The sequence below is a fragment of the Sapajus apella genome, unplaced genomic scaffold (assembly GCF_009761245.1).
Source record: "Sapajus apella isolate SASKATOON/1434 unplaced genomic scaffold, GSC_monkey_1.0 scaffold19, whole genome shotgun sequence".
Classification (NCBI taxonomy): domain Eukaryota; kingdom Metazoa; phylum Chordata; class Mammalia; order Primates; family Cebidae; genus Sapajus; species Sapajus apella.
This window is the reverse complement of record NW_022436959.1, coordinates 12,314,102-12,335,228: the sequence shown is the minus strand read 5'-3', so window position 1 is coordinate 12,335,228 and position 21,127 is coordinate 12,314,102. Positions and strand designations below refer to the sequence as shown.

At 40.1% G+C, this 21,127-nt stretch overlaps 1 protein-coding gene across 5 annotated transcripts in view; it reads right to left on the bottom strand.

Annotated features, from left to right (window-relative positions):
* The window catches only part of OSBPL3 (oxysterol binding protein like 3), a 191,738-nt gene that overhangs the window by 65,308 nt on the left and 105,303 nt on the right, over window positions 1-21,127 (bottom strand). For 3 of the 5 annotated variants that reach the window (XM_032286967.1, XM_032286968.1, XM_032286970.1), the window contains 8 exons: window positions 12,213-12,329; window positions 12,003-12,056; window positions 10,993-11,106; window positions 7,010-7,177; window positions 6,294-6,417; window positions 4,455-4,558; window positions 4,159-4,251; window positions 2,897-3,053 (listed from right to left, as the gene is read on the bottom strand). In XM_032286967.1, coding sequence (XP_032142858.1) covers window positions 2,897-3,053; window positions 4,159-4,251; window positions 4,455-4,558; window positions 6,294-6,417; window positions 7,010-7,177; window positions 10,993-11,106; window positions 12,003-12,056; window positions 12,213-12,329 — 931 coding nt within the window. The remainder of the gene's footprint in view (window positions 1-2,896; window positions 3,054-4,158; window positions 4,252-4,454; window positions 4,559-6,293; window positions 6,418-7,009; window positions 7,178-10,992; window positions 11,107-12,002; window positions 12,057-12,212; window positions 12,330-21,127) is intronic. The other 2 variants (XM_032286969.1, XM_032286971.1) reach the window with 1 other exon arrangement.

Sequence of the window (21,127 nt, the reverse complement as noted above, 5' to 3'; positions counted from 1 at the left end):
AGTTTTCACAAAGTGGAAAAGACAAAACTGCTGGCTGGGGCCCATTACAGACTTTTGACAAGGTGGAGGCCTCTGCAGGAAGATTGCATCAATGAATCCACTCAATATGGCAACCTCTGTCCGGCTGAGAAAGCAGCTTCTTCAATGTAGGTGAAACTCAGGACATTTCCTCTGTGTAGGGAAGCATTATCTTCTTATTTTAAAAAAGTTCATATTATTAAAAAGTAACAACGTTTTATTGGAATTTCCTTCCACAAAACTTAAAATGCCCTAATTGCAACTGGTTCTTTTAATATTAGGGAATGCCCAAGAGGGAATTTGAAGAGGCTTTAAGGGTGGGCCAGGTAACTCTTGCCATTTTACAGATGGACCATACAATAGCATAGCAAAAACAGTGACAACATTCTAATGGTAATTAGGACAAGTGTTCGAGGTAGCAATCTGTATAAAGGACGAAATGGTTTCCCTATAACCCACCTCATATCCAACATGTTTTAAATTTAGAGGGTAAGGGAAGAGAGAGCTGAAGGAATCAGTAATATATGAAAGAAAAATATGAAGTAGGAAAGGAAGGCAATAGAGGGAATATTTTCTCTCTTACCACATTATGCACTGCCCTCCAGTGAAAAATTTCAAATCCGTTTTCTCTTTTAGGAATAATATATGAAAATTGAAGAAAAGTTAAGCAGAAAGATAAATAAGCACTTATAACTCTAGCATCCACCACTAAAATGTTGGTATATATCCTTCCAGACTTTTTAGTATACCTATATATGCCAGAAATAGTATCATATCTATATATTGTTTTGCAACCTTACATTTTTACTCAATGATATGCTGTGGACATCTTTCTATGTCTATAAAAAATAACTCTGGCACTCCATCTGTAAGAGCAACGAAACACCAGGTAAGGAATACGGACTCTGGGGTCAAACAGGTGAGAATTCAAGTCTCATGTTGGCTGCTTTGTAACCATTCGACCCTCAGGAAGCTGTTATTTTCTCTAAGTCTCAAGTTTCTTATTTAAGCAATGGAGATCACAATGATACCTACACTTCATGGGCTGCAGCTAGAATTAAATAAAATAATGCATGTAAGGTACTTAGCAAATGCCTGACATGACAGTTATGTGCTCGATGTTAAGTAGCTATCATTATTATTAGTAGTATTCTATTATGATTATGTTAGATTTTAGAAAAATTTCAATCCCCTATTGTTTGGCATTTAGATTACTTCTAATTTTTTAACTTTTTATTTTAAAATCATTATCAACTTACAGGAAGTTGCAAAACAAGTAAAGTCCCACATACCCTATACCCAGTTTCTCCCAGTAGTTACATCTTACATATCTATGGTACAATATAAAAATGTAGGAATTGACATCAGTATAATCTACAGATTTTATTCAGATTTTACCAGATTTCCATGCACTTTTCTGTTTATATATGTGTGGGTATGAGTAAATGCAATTTTATCACATGTCCACATTCCTGTAACCAGCATCACAATCAGGATACAGAACTTTTTGCATCACTACAAGATCCCTTGTGCTACCCGTTTATAATCACACTCCTCTTTCCTTCTTCCATCTCCATAATTATATCATTTCAAAACGTTTATGTAAGTGGAACCCTACTGATATGGTTTGGCTGTGTCACCACTCAAATCTTATCTTGAATTGTAGCTCCTATAATTCCCATGTGTATGGGAGGGACTCAGTGAAAGATAATTGAATCATGGAGGGTGTTTTCTCCCATACTATTCTTGTGGTAGTGAATAGGTCTCACAAGATCTGATAGTTTTATAAGGGGCTTCCCTTTTCACTTAGCTTTAATTCTCTCTTGCCTGCCACCATATAAGACGTGACTTTTGTCTTCCACCAGGATTGTGAAGCCTCTGCAGCCACTTGGAACTGTGAGTCCATTAAACCTCATTTTCTTTATAAATTACCCAGTCTTGGGTATGTCTTTATCAGCAGCATGAAAATGGACTTATACACCAATACAATGTAATGTTTTGAGATTGGCTATTTTCTCTCAGCATCATGTCCTTGAGATCCATCCAAGTTGCTATGTATATCAATAGTTTGTTCCTTGGTATTGCTGAGTAGTATTCCATTGTGTGGATGTACTGAAGTTTGTTTAACCATTCATCTGTTGAAAACCATTTGAGTTTGTTTCCAGTCTTTGGCTAAACTTACTCTGAACACATGTATAGATTTGTGGACATAATTTTTCATTTATCAGGAACAAAGGCTCAGAAATGAGTGTTGGGTTGCATAGTAAGGCCAAACCTTTTCCAGAGTGGCTACATCATAGCCACAAACAATGTATGATAGATTACATGTCTATACATTCTCACCAGCATTTGATACTATATTTTCTTTTAACTTTAGCTCTTCTAATAGGTGTGTAGTAACATCTCATCATGGCTTTAATTTCCATTTTCTTAATGGCTAATGATGTTGAATACCTGTTTCTAACTTTTGATGTGACAAACAATGCAAAAATGGATACCTCTGTTTGGATATATTTTAAGTTAATTCCTACAATGAATTCTTCAAAGTGGAATTGCTGGATGGGCAGATTTAAAAAAATAGTGGGAACATAATATCAGATTGCCATCCAGAAGATTACCAATTTACACTCCCATCAGCATCACATGAATTGCTCAGCCTTTAAAGTACTCTCTCTTTGTCTCCCCCACAAGGTTAAAAAGAAAGTTCTTGCCAATACATTCTCCATTACCAGGGAAATAAAATAAAAATCAGATTTACCTAAATCTTAACAGAGCAGAAAATGAACCAACTAAGATACTCTCTCTAAGGACATCCCACATTCAGACATGCATTTAACATTTTTATCAAACACATTAGGAAGAAAGAAAACTCATTTACCTTTATGGGCAATATGACACAGATCTTCTTGCATTTTAGAAAACTCTGATGAGGTTTCAGAGCCATCAGAATAATTTTTCTCTTCTCCAAAATCTAGTGTTGACAAATTAGGATTGGAGGAGTGTAGTCTTACTGGGCCAGAAAAAGGTTTGGGGACCTGAAGTAACACCAAAGGGAGATATTTCTTTTCAGATGCAGATTGTTTAGAATATTTACTTGATTCTAAGACTGAAACATAGTAATAGAAAACACCTTATAGGTAGGTCTTTCTACTGCTTGATAACTTATTTTTAAAAATGAGAACTTCAGACAACACTTTCCACAGCAATTTGCTTCTTGTGAGCTAAAAATGGGTGACAAATCATATATTCTTTTAGAAATGATAGAAGCATTAAAGCTATAGGTTGAAAATGACAGCTAAAACTGCCAGACTTTCTCATTTATACTCAATTCCTTCTTCCTGGCAATAATCATCCATGTAGCCAGGCAGCTAGTAACAGATACGTTTAAAATGTTTTTCTTTGCACCTAGGGCTTCTAAAAAACAAACAAACTTCATTTGCACATGGAACATTCTTTGCTTTCAAAGTGCTTACCTTCAGTCCATAAAGTACTTTGAACCAGAGTGTACAAGAGCGTATCAGGTGACCTAACCAAAAGCTTGCGTGAAATTTATGCTGATTCTAAAAATGTTACAATTTAATATGCATCAGTTAAGTTGCAAATCTTGGCCTGTGGCTTAGCTGTGCATTGGGAAAGCTCCTAGCACAGTGAATCTTGGATGAGGGATTGGGACTTTGGAGATAAGAGGCCAAGGAGAATCTGCACAATGTCCTGTGCCCAGAGAATCAGGCCTGTGGGCTTAGAGGAATGAGAATCCACGGAGCACCAGCGGAAGATGTAGGTCAGAGCACACGACAACTGCGGCCGCAAAACAAGGCACAAACACAAGCAGGAAGAGCACAGGCAGGCTCAACAGCAAAAAAGGGGAAACCAAAAGTCCTAGAAATGGCAGCAGTCCTGCAACCTCACATCCTTTCTCCCTTAGAAAATATTCTCTCCCTTGCCCATGATCCACTATGTGCTTATCCTAGCATCCAGATAATCTAAGTGATTCAATTCATCTCTCTACAGAGGGCACTGGAAAGAACAACTATAGAATATTCACTCGTCTATTCTAGCTAAGTCAAGGTAGCTCCCGGCACATGACATGCAGAGCAGGGCCAGTGAAGAAACCAGTCTGTTGGGGGAAGCAATGGTTACCTGCAGCGTTCCTTTAGCATCTTTGCCAATAGCTCTGGACCGCCACCTCCTGTGCGATCTTTTTTCCTTTTTGGGACTTTCAAAAGCTCCACCCTTTGTTTCAGAACAGGAAAGAAAGCACAGACAGTAAAGTCCACCAAACCAACAGGGATAAATGCATAGCAAGGTGACCACCTCCATCCCCTTAATTTTGGCTGAAGCAACTGATCACAGCATCCCACTGTTAGTGAAAGGCTGGGAGGAGAAAGGAAAGCAGAAGAGGGCCAGAATGTCAACAGAAGAGGAGTCAGGCTCACCTGGATGGCGTTGATAGCTGGTGCTGAGTATGTCCGATGCAGGACATCCATGCTTTGCAGCAGCTGGCTCATTTCTACCAGGTAGGCGTGACAGTGCGCCAGGTCTGTGGGGGAAAAGAGGACAGTGCTCACAATGCTCCACTAGCAAGAGGGATCACTGTGCTGTCACCATGCCAGCCACTTTTCCTTATTTAGCTATATTTGATTTTTTTTCATCTGTAATGGTTGGAAATTTTACTTCTTCTTTTACAGGAAAGGCTACAGACTCTAGTGGTTAAGGCCATAAATCTTGAGAACCAGGCTGCCTCAGTTTGAATCCACTTAATGAACTTTGACTATTGAGAAAATTACGAAACTCCATGCCTCAGCTTCCTCATCAGAAAGATGGGGATAATTATACATCTAGATCACAAGAGAGTTGTGAGAATTAAATGAGTTGATATTGCACAGTTCTTAGAAGAATGTCTGGCACTAAAAGAACTAAATAAATTAGCCATCATCATCATCATCATCATCACCAGTATGTCTAATTCTGTAGTAATACGCTGCCACTATCCACTTGTCAAGACCCAACGCACATTAAATTAATAAAACTAAAATGAAAGTGGTACTGGTCTCTAAGGAAAACTTTGTCAATCATGGACCTGCCTGAGGACCATAACGAGCCTCTGCAGATGGAGCTGACAGGACATAAGGGGACTCTCTGACCAGATTCCAGTTGCTAACTCAAAAGATAGTCCATAATTTACTGTTCACTGGATGATGAAGGGTGTTTCTGTGGAAGAAGGGAGGCCCAAATGCCTTAGGCTAGAGGCTCTCACACTTTGATATCATCAGAATCACCTGGACACCTTCTTAAACCACAGCTCATTGGGCTCCACCCCTAGTTTTTGATTCCGTGCATCTGGGGTGAGCCTGAAAATGTGTATTTCTGATTAAGTTCTCAGGCTGGGCCGATGCTGCTGCTCCAGAGACAAGGATTCAGGGACTGCTTTGACAAGATGTCACTCGGTAAAGCTCATGAGTCGTATTTATTGGAAGGGCAAAGCCTACCTGGTCCCAAGGGTGATACTACCTGTATTCAACAAGAGATAATGCAATTTTCAAGGCTGCCACCCGGTATCTTTCTCTAATAGTGGTTCTCGATCATGGCTACACGTTTAAATCAATTGGAGAAATCTTTTAAATCATATATGCCTAAATAATACCCCCAGACTATTCAATCAGAACGCTCCCAATCCCGCTACGGATCTTTTTCGTTTTTAGTTCCCTAAGTCAGTCTTAGCTAATTAAAGTTGAGAATGCTGACCTTCCTTATTGCAAGCGCCTTATCAAAATCACTTGGGGAACTTTGGAAAATTAGTGATACCAGGGCCCTACTTCAGACCAATTTAAAGGGATTATTTGAGACAGAGGATTGGGAATGGATATTCCTGCATTTTAAAAGCTCTCTGGGTGATGCTGAGGTGCAGTCAGGGTAGAGAACACCTACATTGTGAAAATCTCCATCTGATCACCCCCTTGCCTCTAGCAAAATGATTCTCAGTCTTGGATGTGTGTCAGACTCTGCCCTTGGAGACTGACTTATAGGCCCATGTTGGAATCAGGCATCAATACTCAGGAACAGAAGAAACGTGCCTGCATGTACAGCCAGGTGAAGACATAAAGATCTGCAAGGAGAGTGTCTTTTGTTGATGATGGGCACAATCTTTACAAGCAAAATATAGAAGGGAATGTGGACAAGTGAAGGGGAAGGACAGAAATGCACCTGAAGTGTAAACATCAAACCAGTATCATCTAATGGCCACGACAGAAAGCAGAGGTTTCAAGTCACTCTACCTTTGGAGCATTTTTCCATGTCTTCTGAAGACTGCAGCCATAATGGAACTCGTGTCTCACCGCCACAAGAAAACGATAAATTGCTTCCAGCTTGAAATAAATTCTGCTTTGATATACTGCTACGCTGTTCCACAGATGACAAAAGCACATTGTAAACAGAAACAGAGCCCAGCGGGGACACGTTAGGGTAAAGGATAGCAGAGTGGGCTAGTCACCAATGGACACCACCTGCCTATAATGAGAAAGAAGCTTCTAGCAAAGCACTAAGATCTCTGGCTATCACCCCAGCTTGGCCATATCATGCTATGATATGGCATGCCTTGAATGGTGGACCTGATTTTCTTCTTTTATCAAATATTAACAAAATATAATAATATAAATGTTTGGAAATATTTTGCAATCCTGCATGGCTATATGCATCCTTACTGTGGTTTAAACCTAGAAAGGGAAACCAAACTCAAACCAGTCAGGAGAAAGGTAGTTCATTCAGGGATGCTAAATTCCTCCATGTCAGTCACTGTCCCCCTCAACTAATAGATACTCGTCTGGTCTTGGTTCTGACTCCTCAATTGGCAAAGAGACTAATTAAACACAGCCCAAGGCTACCTTGCTTGTCCCTGAAAACCTTTCCTTCCTCAGACTCAGCTCCCAAGACGGTACTCCATTAAACAAAGCCACCGCGTTCTAAGATTCATTATTGACAAAACATTCATTACCTTCCTACTTGAAATGGAGTCAAACACCGCAGATGCAGAGTCTGTGATGGTGGACCCTGAGAAAAAGTGGTTAACTTCATGTGGAAACATGGCAATTTCATTCTGACGATACATTCTGTGGTGGCGAAGTTTCGATACCCACTCATCAAAGACTTCTTCTGACTTGACCTATAATGTATTCAATTGAAAAAAGAAAAGAAGATAATCATTCACTGGAAGGAACAATTACTGATCAAATTGATGCCACTCCCCAAATCCTCTTTTTCAGTTGGCACATAATTTCGATAGCCAGGCGGAGTGGCTGATGCCTGTAATCCCAGAACTTTGGAAAGCTAAGGAGGGAGGATCACTTGAACCTAGAAGTTCAAAACCAGCCTGGACAACATGGTGAAACTCTATCTCTACATAAAATTGAAAAAAAAATTAGCCAGATGTGGTAGTGCATGCCAGTGATCTGAGCTACTCAAGAGGCTGAGATGGGAGGATCACTTGGGCCTGGGAGGTTGAGGCTGCAGTGAACCAAGGTTGAGCCACTGCACTCCAGCCGGGGTGGCAGAGAGACTTGTCTCAAAAAACTAAATAAGAAAGAAAAGGAATGGAGAAATAGCCTCTTATTGACTGTTTATATTGAAGTGGTCTATGGGAATAAGTTTGAGAAGGAAGGGCAGGGTAAAAATGCAGGGTAAGCATGTATTTTGGCTTTCTATGAGTGAGTCCAACTGTTATGCCATTTTTAGGAAAACAGAACAGTACCAATTATATTAAGCAACAAATAAACTGAAAGTTATATTTATCTGCCCCTTAAAGCATTTCCAAGTTCTCTAATCCCAGCTTCTCCATGTCTACTGAAAATACTAGCACCATGTTTCTTTTTAAACTCTTTTATAATTCAGACTTTTCAGATCAATCTTTTCTGAACTGGAATGAATTAGTAAATTCTCCCCAAAATATTTAACTTTGTTCATCTCTCCAACAAAGAACACACTGCTGAGGAGTATATGTGATGTGGTTTGGCTGTGCCCCATGTCTCCACCCAAATCTCATCTTGAATTCTACGTGTTCTGGGAGGGACCTGGTCAGTGAGAGATAAGTAAATCATGGGGGCAGGTCTTTCCCATGGTGTTCTCATGGTTGTGAGATGAGAACACCATGGGAAAGACCTGATCCAGTTACCTCTGCTGGTATGATAAGGTGGAGTTTCCCTGCACAAGCTCTTTCTCTTCACCTGCTGCCATCCACGGAAGATGTGACTTGCTCTTCCTTGCCCTCTGCCATGATTGTGAGACCTCCCCAGCCATGTGGAACTGTAAGTCCATTAAACCTCTTTCTTTTGTAAATTCCCCAGTCTTGGATATGTCTTTATCAGCAGTGTGAAAACAAACTAATACAATATGTTAATAAATGTGAAGGTTATTTCAAAAAACATTTCTCCCACTCTCAGAAATAAAGCACTATACAGCATTATTATTATTTTTCCAACTTTTATTACAATCACACTCACACTTAGCCATTCTCTCCATATATCAGCAATTATCAATTTCTAATTTCCATGAAGAATACTGTTTGCAACACATAGTTTTTATTTAAAGATATTTGAAATGTTTATATCTATAAAAAATATAACAAGCATCTATATACCATAGACATTTCTTAGAAGTTAATTTTTATGTGTGGGTATGACAGTATATTGATATTTTCAAAGTAAAAAATGATAGATATCCATATATTAGGATACCGAGACTTATGAAGCTGTAATTTAAGATAATCCAACAGGATGCATGGTAGGATAATTTCTAAGATGAAAAATTCAGGTCAATCTGTGAAAATCTTTACTAATATCAGAGATGAGAGCCAGGATATGCACATAAATGCCAGCAATATCACTCATGGAGGAACGGTTAGGTTGACTCTGGTGCTGATTATTAGAAGCTGAAAGCAGCTGCAGGGGCTTTTTAATGTGTCATTTACAGGAAGAAGCAATACAAACAGACTCACATCTATTTGTCTCCCCTAATTTATGTTCTTCAAATGTATTTCATTTCCCAGATGTGGTTAAGAGGAATTTTACAGGAATCTTGTGTTATCCTTTCCACTGATCTATTCTCAGAGGCCCTTATAAGTCAGTGCCCAAGCACTCATCTGGACTCACTTTTTCATCAGTTAAACAATGTGGAAGAATAAGAGTACTTTATTAAATAACAGCCCAGGATCCTGTTCCAGTCCCTCAAGTAGATCTAGGGCCATGGGTGAACAGCCGCTTAATCTTCTGCTACCCAGGATCCCTCATCTATAAAATAAATGGGACCAAACGGCCCACAATTAAAAACTGCCAGACTCTGAGGCTATTAACTAGAACCCGCAGATAACTACACTTACCTACACTAATAGTCATAGCTGATGTTCAAAAGAATGAACAAGAAACTAAGCAGAACTTAAATCACAGAACTTAAATCACTGTGTTTATCACAATATTAGCATTCAATCTATTTTAAGGTATTCTAATCCTTTAAAAATTATGAATAATTACTTTTATTTTGTTAACCACAATAGTGGATAAATAAGAACCTATTAATTCCTGACCACATCAAAATACAGAACTAAGATTCGTTGGAAGTACCTGAAGAAATAACCTAAACTCTTCTAGTGGAGATCGATCACTGAAACAGAATAAGCATAATATTCTTTCTTAAATTTGTTTTTTCTCTCCCATTCTTCATACCAGTCATTTGCAACCAGGGGTAACTTTAACCTCTAGGGAACACCTGGCAATATCTGGAAACATTTTGGATGTCATAATTGGAGAAGGATGCTACTGGCATCTAGAGAGAGGGCAGGGACAGGGATACTGCTCAACATCCTGCTATACAAAGTCAGCCTCCCATAACAAAGCATTATCCAGCTCACAATGTTAATGGTGCTAAGGCTGAGAAACCCTGTTTTACACCATCACCTACAGCCAGAGATACAGTTAGGCTAGGAAATAGTGAAGATTTGACTGCCTTGCCCATTCAACCAACCACAGGTATGTTAGGTCCACAATGCTCAATCACCACATACATGCCATGGAGAAGACAGGGACACATGAAGACAAGGAGCTCATGATCTCATGCTTTGGTTTTCCTAATCCTCATGCCCCATTCCCAATATCTCAAGTAATCTACCCAAGTAAGAAAAGAGTCTTAGCATTTTCTCAATTAATTTCTAACACTCGGGTACCATCCAACATGCACATATAATAGCTAAACTTCCTGAGTTTACACTGGGCCAGGCACTATGCCAAGTTTCCTACATTCAACCCCAAAACAGGAGTGTTACAATAATTTTCACTTTGTTTTAGGTGGAAAAACTGAGACTTTCAGAGATTAAGTAATTTGTCAAAGTTCAATGGCTAGTGAGTAGCCACATCAAAATCTGAACCAGATCTAGATCTCACACTTCACGCTTTGACTATCCCTACCACCTGCAGGAGAGACAGCACAAGAGGGTAAACAACTTTGAAGTTCTATTTGGGAACCCACACTTTAGGGGAAAAATTCCTGACATTTCACTACAATATGAGAATTTTAGTTGAATTCCTATAAAATTCGCCAAAGTTGTAAAACAGGGCTCCATGGCCTAAATGTTACATACATTTCAGGAACACATTTTAACCTATGGTAAATGGTTCTTCACTAAATCTGTCACTGTCTGGGTGGAGGTGGTTTGGAAACGAAGTTTTTCACTGTTGACTGCTGTCACAATCACTGTGGGCAGGGTGGTATCTAGGGGATGAGGCGACCAGGATGCTAAACCTTCAAGCAATCTGACAGACAGTCCTGCACAATGACATCTTATTCAAATAGCAGAGCTGTCCATGAGAAACACTTTGGTAATGAAGGTCATCTACATGTTGGCTGAATGCCCAAAAGGCATCACCAATAGTATAATGACTGACAATCCTTCCTCAGCGTAAGTGAACTCTACACAGCAGGAAGCAACCTCACCTTCAGATGGTAGATGTGCTCCTCGGTGTCAAGGTCTATGCATTTTGATGACTTCTTTACAGACATTACTGACAGCCCGACGTCAATGCAGCCATGCAGCTTCTCTCTTTCTATCTGAGAGGCACCAAGAAGGCCACTTGAGAACCATGGTGTTAAAAGCAGCAGTCACACCCCTGACACACCCCTCCACATCCACTAATAGTAAACACAAACACTGAGAATCATCAAGCACTTAGCGTGAGCCAGTGCTGAGTTGTGCTGGGCATGCACTGTCTTCTACAATCTCTGAGATAGCAAGTATTCTCCCCATTTTACAGATGCAGAAACTGGGGTACAGAGGGGTTAAATAACAAGCAGTTTCCACAACCAGGAGGTGAGGAAGCAAAAAAGTAAACACTATGGGCTGACTTCCATAGTAGTGAATTTACCTGTCAACTGCACTGCCTCCCACTGCATTAGTTTCTGGTGTCTAAATTCATTTAGAAGTAATGTTATTAATAAAAAAAAAAAAAAGTGAGAAAAGGAGACTAAGAGAGGACAGGAGAGGAGGAAGGGAGGAGAGAAGGACTCCTACAAGAGGCATGACAAATGGTCATTCAGAGCCCTCACACACCAACTGCCTGGGATTAATCTGAAAAGGAACTTCTTCACCCAGCACCTTCTCCCCTGTACCCCTCAGTCACAGTATGAGCGGGAACGACACTTGTCCTACGTTTTGTTCCTGTTATCTAGCTGCAAGGATGTATTCTCCCATCCAGAGAACTCCTTAGCACAACCCTAAGACCAGAATAGACCTTTGGATGCCCAGAGAGTGTTGGGGGAGCCCCTGCACCTTTACCTGGTAGAGGAACGGAGCCTGCCTGGAAGCCAGAGCTAAGAGAGAAGTGATTCCTCTCACAGTTTCCAGTTTCAAGAAGAGCTATCCGCAACTATATACACACTCATCTCTGAGCTGACAGTTACCCCTTTAGAATTCTCCAGTACCACACTGGGCCCACGAACAGACTTACATCAGCTTGGCTCTTGGCATATTTCAAGATTCCTTTGTCAAGATAGAAGAATCTCTGTGGGGAAGAAAGATTATTAATTAAGACATTCCATTTAGGTGTCCTTTCCTTGGTCTCAAATTCCAACTACAAATTAAATATCAGTGCCTAAGAACCAGGTGAGTAGGAGGCCAGTGTGAGAGCAAATAACGGGGAGGCCAAGACCAACCTTACCTTGTGCCAGCCTTTTAAGGGCCATTTCCTCTTTTTCAGCAAAAATCCTTTCTGAACTGGTGGCTCCTGGGTGTAATTCATCTCCCCCCTCAGTCCTTCCACCACTTCCCAGCTGTCCTGTTCCAATAAAAAAGTTCATGTTAAATGTCTATCTTTTTGAAAAATAATAATGTTACAAAGCACTGCATCCTATCAGTAAATTTGCTCAAGATGGGGAGGCTGGCTGGGTTTGTTGGGGAGAAGAAATCCAAATTTAATTTCCATACAGTCCCTGGGCTTCATAAATTTAATTTTATAATTTAGCGGCATCAAATTTCAGTTTTTCTAAAGTTCTTTCTTAGAAGGGAATGTTTCTTTTTGTGTTTGAAACTTAATAGGCAGAGCTAAATGTAAAGATTTTCCTGTAAGTTCTATTTTTGTTCACTTTGACATTACCATGCAATTACTGTTTGTTCACCACTAGACTTCAGTTTGAATTTTAACCAAAAGCTACAGACATCAGGATGGAAGCTGTGTGTGTGTGTGTGTGCGCGCGCGTGTGCGCGTGTGTCTGTGTGTGTGTGTGTCTGTGTGTGTGTGTGTGTGTGTGTGTGTGTGTGTGTGTGTGTGTTGGTATGTTGTTGAGGGAAGGAAGTTGGTCTATGAATTGGCTGAAAAGTATGAGACAATGCAAATTAGTAAATATGACAACTTGGTAGAAATAATGATTTTGTTAAAAATCAACATCCATAAATTCTAGGTATTTAAACGTATTGGAAATCTGGAAGCATCAAAAGTATGTATTTGCAACAAGAATTTTCACTACCTTTCCCAGAAATTTGTTTTTTCATCTTTTTTTGTTTCAAAAACTTTTCTTTCTTTGGCCAATTATTACAAATAGTTGTTGCTTCTTCCACTATTGGTTATTTAGGTTATTTCAACTAATTGAAAAAGAATTTTAAAAGAAATAAAAAACAAAAACACTAAAAGTTCTGAAAAGTTACTTTTAAATATTTAAAAATGCACAAATCATTGCTAAATCACCCCAAGATAAACCAAAAGTGCCAATACGTCAGTGACTGGGAGTTTATTTTTACTGTTATTATTTTTTATATTTTTATTGGGATATAATGTACATGAAATGCACACATATTGAGTATGCCTCAATAAATTTATATATTTATCCATATACTCAGTAACTGCCAGCCAGATCAGACAGAAAACATTTCCAACATAGAATGATTAAGTTTTAACAAGCATGACACTTTGGCCAAGATTTCACCTGGACTAACTTTCCCTGAGTCAAATCTCCAGGCCACAGGCAGGTGGTACAGGCAAAAGCCAGTGACATGGAAGATGGACAGTGAGTGTGCACCAGCACCAGGGAGCAGGAGGCAGTTAGATTCAAGTCCCCGGACACAAGTGGTCTAATAGGGAGGGCACAGAAATCACATGGGGTCCTGATTTGGCTCTGGCTCAGTTTCTGTGTTGTCCTCAAGTTCAATACATGGGACCTACCTGGTAATGTGAACCCTTTCCTGTGTTAGCAACTGAGCTCTTTACATAATGATCATGATGAGCCTGCCTTCTATCTGATGGCACTTTACTGTGAATCCAGCTAAAGGTATATACCAGAGTTTTAAAATATCACAGTGGTATCCCAAAATCTGGAGTTGTGAAAGAGACTTCTTTAATGGGAAAAAGCAAAGCTTAGGGAAAAAAAAGCAAAGAAAAAAAATTCCAGCTTTTAAATTAGAGGATTTTTTTTTTTGGGGGGGCGGGGAAGTAGCAATGTTGAATGAGATTTCTTCATAGGAACGATTAACAATTATTCCAGGCCACTTAATTACACTCAGACAATAAATGCATACTACTAAGTGGTGGGAAGTCAGATTTCCTATTACTTAAAAACACGCACACAAAAAAACCCTTACTTAAATTATTTTAGCTCAGAAAGCCATTCCTTAAAATTTAACACATTTTACCCGTCTAAATGTTAAAGAATCTTTAAGGTTGTCAAGTTAAAAATTCCACCTCAAATTTCACCTTCTCCAGTGGAAAATACCATTTCATCCCTAGAGACTCCATAAGTACTCCATCTTACTTTTCCAGAGGTTCACCACTTTCTTATGATAATATGTACATGAGGTTTCATCATCCCTGCTGGACAGCAGGCTCTTTAAGAGCTTAAAGGGTCCAGTGTATTTCTGATTTCCCCACAATGCATAACCTGCTGTCCTGTGGATGGTATGCATTTGATTAGCAAATAAATAAACTTAGTCTTGGAATAAGTCTGCAAACAGATTTATCTTCTTGAAATGTCATAAATTAGCATGCATTTGAAGTGTGCCCAGTATCTTTGGGTCAAATGACTATTTACAAATTAGATACAATGCAACCACATTTGTGAAAGAGTTGGGTATGGGTGTTGTTGTCACTGTTAAATAAAAATCCAAGACTTAAAATCCTCTGGAAAGTACTCTAAGTGGATCAAGCCCTTTTGATTTGTTTGTTTTAAGACTCTCAGGCAAAAGCAACCTGTAGGGCACTAATACTAAACAATCAGGCACAACTGCTCAAAATATTCAATTGTGCACAATGCAAATACCAAGAGGAATCAGATGTTATTGCATCCTTTACAAAACTGAAAAAAACAAACAGGTAAGATCATACCTATAAGTTTAAAGGAAAACAAGAATTAAATCTCAGAACTATTTCAAAAATTCCCGTTAGAACTGGTTTGCTCCTCCTTCTGAGACAGCATGCATTCCTATCAGTGAGCGACTATGGAGGGCAGGGAATTAAAGTGCATCTGTTGGCCCTTCACATAAACAAACAAACAAAACAAAACGGTTGCATTTTTTTTCCTACAAAATATTGTTTTCTTCATTTATCTTCCACCTGGGCTCAGAACTTGAAACTGTTACCAGGTTGGAAGCCAGATTTGAAGTATTTAAGAAAGTGAAGGCTCTCTTTGAAAAAGCAGTGCAACCAACTCCTTTTTCGGACTTGACATCCAAATCCACCATCACACCCCATTGCTAACACCGTCCAGGAGTCACAAGGCCAGCATTCAACCTGGTAGTTCTCAGTGAGGTTGCGACTGCTCCCTCAGGGCCACTGTGGAATCCTGGAGCCACTTTTGGTTGTGACAACGATAGGGGGATGCCTCTGGCATGGAGTGGCTGGGAGCTAGGAGTGTTACATGTCCTGCAATGCCTCGGTCTTGCACCAAGACAAAGCTGTCCCACACCCCAAAGACTTCCCAAAGTGCCATTAGCCATTTCCATAGGTGAAATGTGCTCAAAATCACTTAAGCATGGAACAGAACTCTGTTTCACACATACATCAAAGAATTTTTGCATGGTTTTTATACACTCTTGGGATGTAACTGCTGAGTAACTGAAGGAAAACTGTATTTTGTTCTTTCTGGAACTTTACCAAGTGTCTCCCATATTTTAGAGAAGAACGCTGCTGACTGCCATGCCATCTGAGTTATTAATACCACACACCTGTATCTTCTGCATTTGCAGTTGTCACTTTCTATGTATAGGTACATCTGACCACTTCATTATGTCTTTTGGTGTAGTCATGACTGGGCTTTTACATATGGAAATACATGTTTTAACATTAACCACATTCTTTGAATTTTCCTTTATATTACAGTAAAGCATGAGGTTGACGCTTTCAAAATTATGTATGCAAGGAGGTTACATTAATAATGAATTTCAGGGCTGGGCATGCTGGCTCACCTATAATCCAGCACTTTGTGAGGCCGAGACAGGTGGATCATGAGGTCAAAAGATTGAGACCACCCTGGCCAACATGATGAAACCCATCTCTACTAAAAACACACAAAAAAATTAGCTGGGTATGGTGGCGCGTGCCTGCAGTCTCAGCTACTCCAAAGGCTGAGGCAAGAGAATCGCTTGAACCTGGGAGGTGGAGGTTGCAGTGAGCCGAGATTGCACCACTGCATTGCAGCCTGGCAACAGAGCAAGACTCTGTCTCAAAATAAAATAAAATATAATGAATTTCAGTTGGACATAGTGGCTCGTGCCTGTAATCCCAGGATTTGGGGAGGCTGAAGCAGGAGGAATGCTTAACCCCTGGAGTGTAAGGCTACAGAGAGCTATGATCACACCACTGCACTCCAGCCTGGGTGAAAGAGACCTTCTTAAGAAAAGTTATATATATAATTTTTAATATGTAAAAAATTATGTAATATATATCATATTTACATATATAAATTTTATATATATATATAAATTTATAGGAGAGTAAAGCAATCATTAAAATACTGGTCATAATAAGAAGACATTGGTTAAGTAGATGACAGGGTAAGAACCACTAATCAACTTGACACAAATTTTGTGTACTGTTGCGAGAAAGAATACTAGGCCAGGACACGGAACACGTAAAATCACTTTGAAAACTGTACAGGCTTTAATGCATACTGCATTTTGACTGTAGTTTAAATACGTAAATTCTGATGAAGAAAAAGGAGTAAATCCCATGGGGTAGAGGAATAGTGGTGGGCCGAGGCGCTGATAGTTGGAAGGAGCTAAGAAACAGTGCAGTATGGATGGGGGCAAGTAAGGCCTTCAACCCTCTCAGAGCCACCGTTTTCCTTATCCTGTAGTCCCACTAAACAGGAAGAGAAATTAGCCTGTGCGTTTTCAGGCTGCCGAATCTTCATCATTCGTTTATTTCAAATCTGCCCCATCTACTTCTTAGCTTGGTAAATTCTCATTTAGGCCCAAACCTCCTCCCTGGATGACAGTCACCTTGCACTGTCAGCCTCCCTAGCTAGAACATGGGTTCAAGGAGGACAGGGACTGTGTCTTATTTATCATAATCCTACAGCCTGGGAAATAGCCAAAATAAATATTTACTGAATGAGTCTGCAAAGCAAGGGGGATATCAAAAGAGTCCCCCAGAACCTTCAGGACATGGAACTTTAATAATGTGTGCTGGATTCAAGTGAATTGGTACTCAGGACGGAAAACGAGAGGAATGTTGGTTTCTCTTGGCTAAAGGAACCAGGACTTAAGAGTGACTCCTGCTGCCCTCCATATATCTGGTGCCCCAGGAGTAGGGCACACATCTTGAGCTGCATATCCTGAGACACCGTAAAGGATAGACTTGGGCCCTTGGGGAAATCAAGGCCCTGCTGACTTAGCCCAACAGGGCTGCACTGATGTCTCATCCTGTAAGGTGTCAAGTTTAAAGGTCACCATGAATACCAGATGGAGAGAGAAACACAGGAAGGGTTGGGGGGTGTGGCTTCTTAAGGTTTTTGCTTGAGTTTCACCGAAGACAGTCCTGCGCTGTCATCTGGCATTAAATTTAGTCTGTTTTACTGAATGTCTGAAAAGTGCCAAATATAGAAAGCTGCTTTGTGGCTGCAAAGGCAGCTAAGCATTTATTCATGCTCATGTGCTGGCCAAGTTAATTTCCATATTGCTGAGTGCACGAATTGAAAGCACTTCCCTCCAGCACAGCTGTTTCCACAGGCACCTTTCAAATGCTGAATCCTCAGTCACTACCCTTGCAGTGATGTCAGAAATAGAAAATGATTTAAACTTTTATTCTTTGTGCAGCTAAAGAGTGTTCAGGAAGGAAGTCTTGTGGTTGCCTGTATCAGGCATGGCTGGAGAATGGGTGTCCTGATTACTTATTTAGTCTGTTTATCAGGTTTTTAAAAAATTACAAGGCAATACCAAGCATTAATTCACATAATTTAATCTGTCTTTAATGATTTTAAAGGCATTCAGGATCTTCTACAGCCTATTAAGAAAGGCTAACGATCATCAATATTGCCTTTTATGATTGTTCTGTGAACATTGGCAATACTTGTCAATAGATTTTCAATTAATAGAATGACAGCTTTAACTGATGCCAGACCAAAACTGTACTTACATTTCAATCACTGACAGCTAGAGTTGTTGTTTCTTATTAAATGTTTCTCAACTATCAGTTTTTGTTTGTTTTTAGCACCAGCAGGCCTGATAGCAATGGCAATTTAAAAAAAAATTAGTTGGGGGAAAGGTGGTGTATGAGCTCTCACCCAGTGCCTCTCAAACTGTAATTTGCATGTCAATCACCTGGAGATCTTTCAGAAATACAGATTTAAGTTCAGTAGGTCTAGGGGAGGCCTGAGATTCTGCACCTGCACAGATGAGGCTGTCACTGCTGCTGGACCACAAGCCCAACTCGAGTAGCCACATTACAGGAGACCAGGCTGCCTCAAAAAATTGGGATATGACTTGACAGACTGAGGGCAAAACCAGGACTAATCGGTGGAAGCTACAGGGCCCCTAAAGGATGGTTTGTCTAACTATCTCATGAGTGCCATGAAAAATGACATAGCTGCTCTATGAAAGTCTCTGGAGTGTTCCGTTAGAGGCTGGTGGCCACCTGGCAGAGGCACCACAGAGAAGATTCCAAGACTGGTGGGGAGTTAAGCGAGCTGTGAGATCCTTTCTAAATCTTCTACCATAAACTCATGTGATACTCAATAGCAGCATTCGCATTAGCCCTATAATCTCGGGTACAATCCCTGACTTAGGGATCTAAGTGAGAAGATTAAAGAAAAAAAAGGAGACTGAGCAGTGAAGCACCCACTTGGATTCTGAGGCAATGTGGGAGTAGCAGTCACCACCCACCACCGTCACCATCCCATCTTTCCCTTCACACAGGCATGTAGCTCTACCACCTCATGCCAGGGCTCAGGAAGTGAATATCCAGATGATTCAGACCCCAGAATGTTTCAAGTCTTATTACTCGACTTAGCCACAGACCAAAAACACTGGTGCCTTCGTGACTTAGATAATGGGAGAATATTCAAGCAGTCTTTGTGGTGAACCCCTGAGAAAGGGAAGGAAAAGCAGCCATTGCCAGCAGCTGACAGTGACAACGGGGAGACAAAAACCTATGGACTGCCAGCTCTGTCAGTGGCTCCACCTGAGGTCATTCCCATCCTGAGTTTCTAAAGAAGAGAAAAACGCTTTCCAACTGTATTCACCACAGATAGATTTATAATTAACACAGCATTAATAAAAACACTTGAATGCACATATGACAATTTCCACACTGTTGATCACTCACTCAGCATTTATGGCTACAATTATTTGGCATGTTTTTAGGCCCCTCAGATATATTTGGAAGTCATTAATATTTGTTAAATATTCCCCTAATTGTATCAAGCTCCTTAAAGCCACAAACAGCATCTTCTATGCATTTTTCTCTCCTCCTAATGCTCTGTTCTTAAGCAGGGTCTCTTAGGCTACCGTTAAATATGAAAACACCCAGCCGATAAATGTCATTCCTCTCTGACCATGCAGCCCCCTAGGGTGGAGATGGGGTTTTTATGGTTGCTATTGTAGTGATTACAGTTAAAGTGATGACTACTATTTTTTTAATGATGTGCCTTGCAGTGATTCTATAATGAAACTATTATTATCCTCATTTTACAGATGAGAAAATTGAAGCTCCAAATCAGTTTGGGCAAGATCACAAACTATTAAGAGGTAGAACCCATCTGCGGACTGAGTCTGGAGATCCCACGCAGAATCTCACAGTTCTCTTTAATAGGTGGTCCCTACTCAAAGGTCCAAAGCTCATTATTAGGAACCAGAAATGCAAAGATGTAAAATCAAGTGCTGGCTTTCAAGAAGTTAACATACATTACAAATGTTAATAAAAGAGATACCACAAGGTTGAAAACTTGTAAATGTCAAATGGGAGATTCACACAAACCCACTACAGGGGCTCTGACAGGCATAGTCTCCAAGGCCTAGACCCACCTGAGCTGGGACACCCAGAAAAAAATGAGACACAATAAGAAGCAGGGTGCCTTAGATTCTTGAGGCCACCTTGATGAACAGTCACAAACTTTGGTGGCTTAAATAAACAGGTATTTATTCTCTAGCAGTTCTGGAGGCCAGAGGTCCAAAATCAAAGTGTTGGCAGATCCACGTTCCCTCTGAGGGACCTCAAGAGGATTCATTCCTTGCCTCTCCCAGTTTCTGGTGGCTGCCAGCATTCCATGGCATGCCTTCGCTTGTAGCTGCAACACTCCAATCTCTGCCTCCACCACCACATCACCTTTTCCTCTATGTCTGTTTTCTCCCCCATGTGTTTCTTATAAGGACATTTGTCAGTGAATTTAGGGCCCACCCGGATAATCTCAGATACCTCCTTATCTCAAATCCTTAAATTAATTACATCTACAAAGGTCCTTCTTCCAAATGTGGTAACATTCACAGGTTCTAAGACTGGGATATGGACACATCTTTTTCTTTTTTTTTTTTAAAAAAAGTATATATTTATAGGGTACATGTGCAATTTTCTTAATACATAGTTTGCATAGTGGTCAAGTGAGGGCTTTTAGGGTACCCATCACTATGTATATTGTATCCATTATATAATTTCTCATCCTCATCCTCCTCCTTCCTCCCTCACACTCGCCCTCTGAGTCTCCATTATCTAGATCTTTCCACTCTCTATGTCCAGGTGAACACATTTTTTAGCACTGACTTATGAGTGAGAATATGTGATATTTGTCTTTCTGTGCCTGGCCTGTTTCACTTAAGATAATGACCTGGTCCAGTTCCATCCATGCTGCTGAAAAATACATGATTTCACTCTTTTTGATGGCTGAAGAGTAATTCCATTGTGTGTATATATCATATTTTCCTCATCCATTCAATTGTTGATGGAAACAGGTTGATTTTATATCTGTGATATTGTGAATACTGCTGCAATAAACATATGAGTGCAGGTACATTTTAGATATATTTATTTCTTTTCCTTTGGTTAGCTCCCTAGTAGTTGATCATATGGTAGTTCTTTTAGTTCTTTGAGAAATCTCCATACTGTTTTCTGATGAGGCTGTACTAATTTACACTCCCATTGACTGTGTGCAAAAGCTC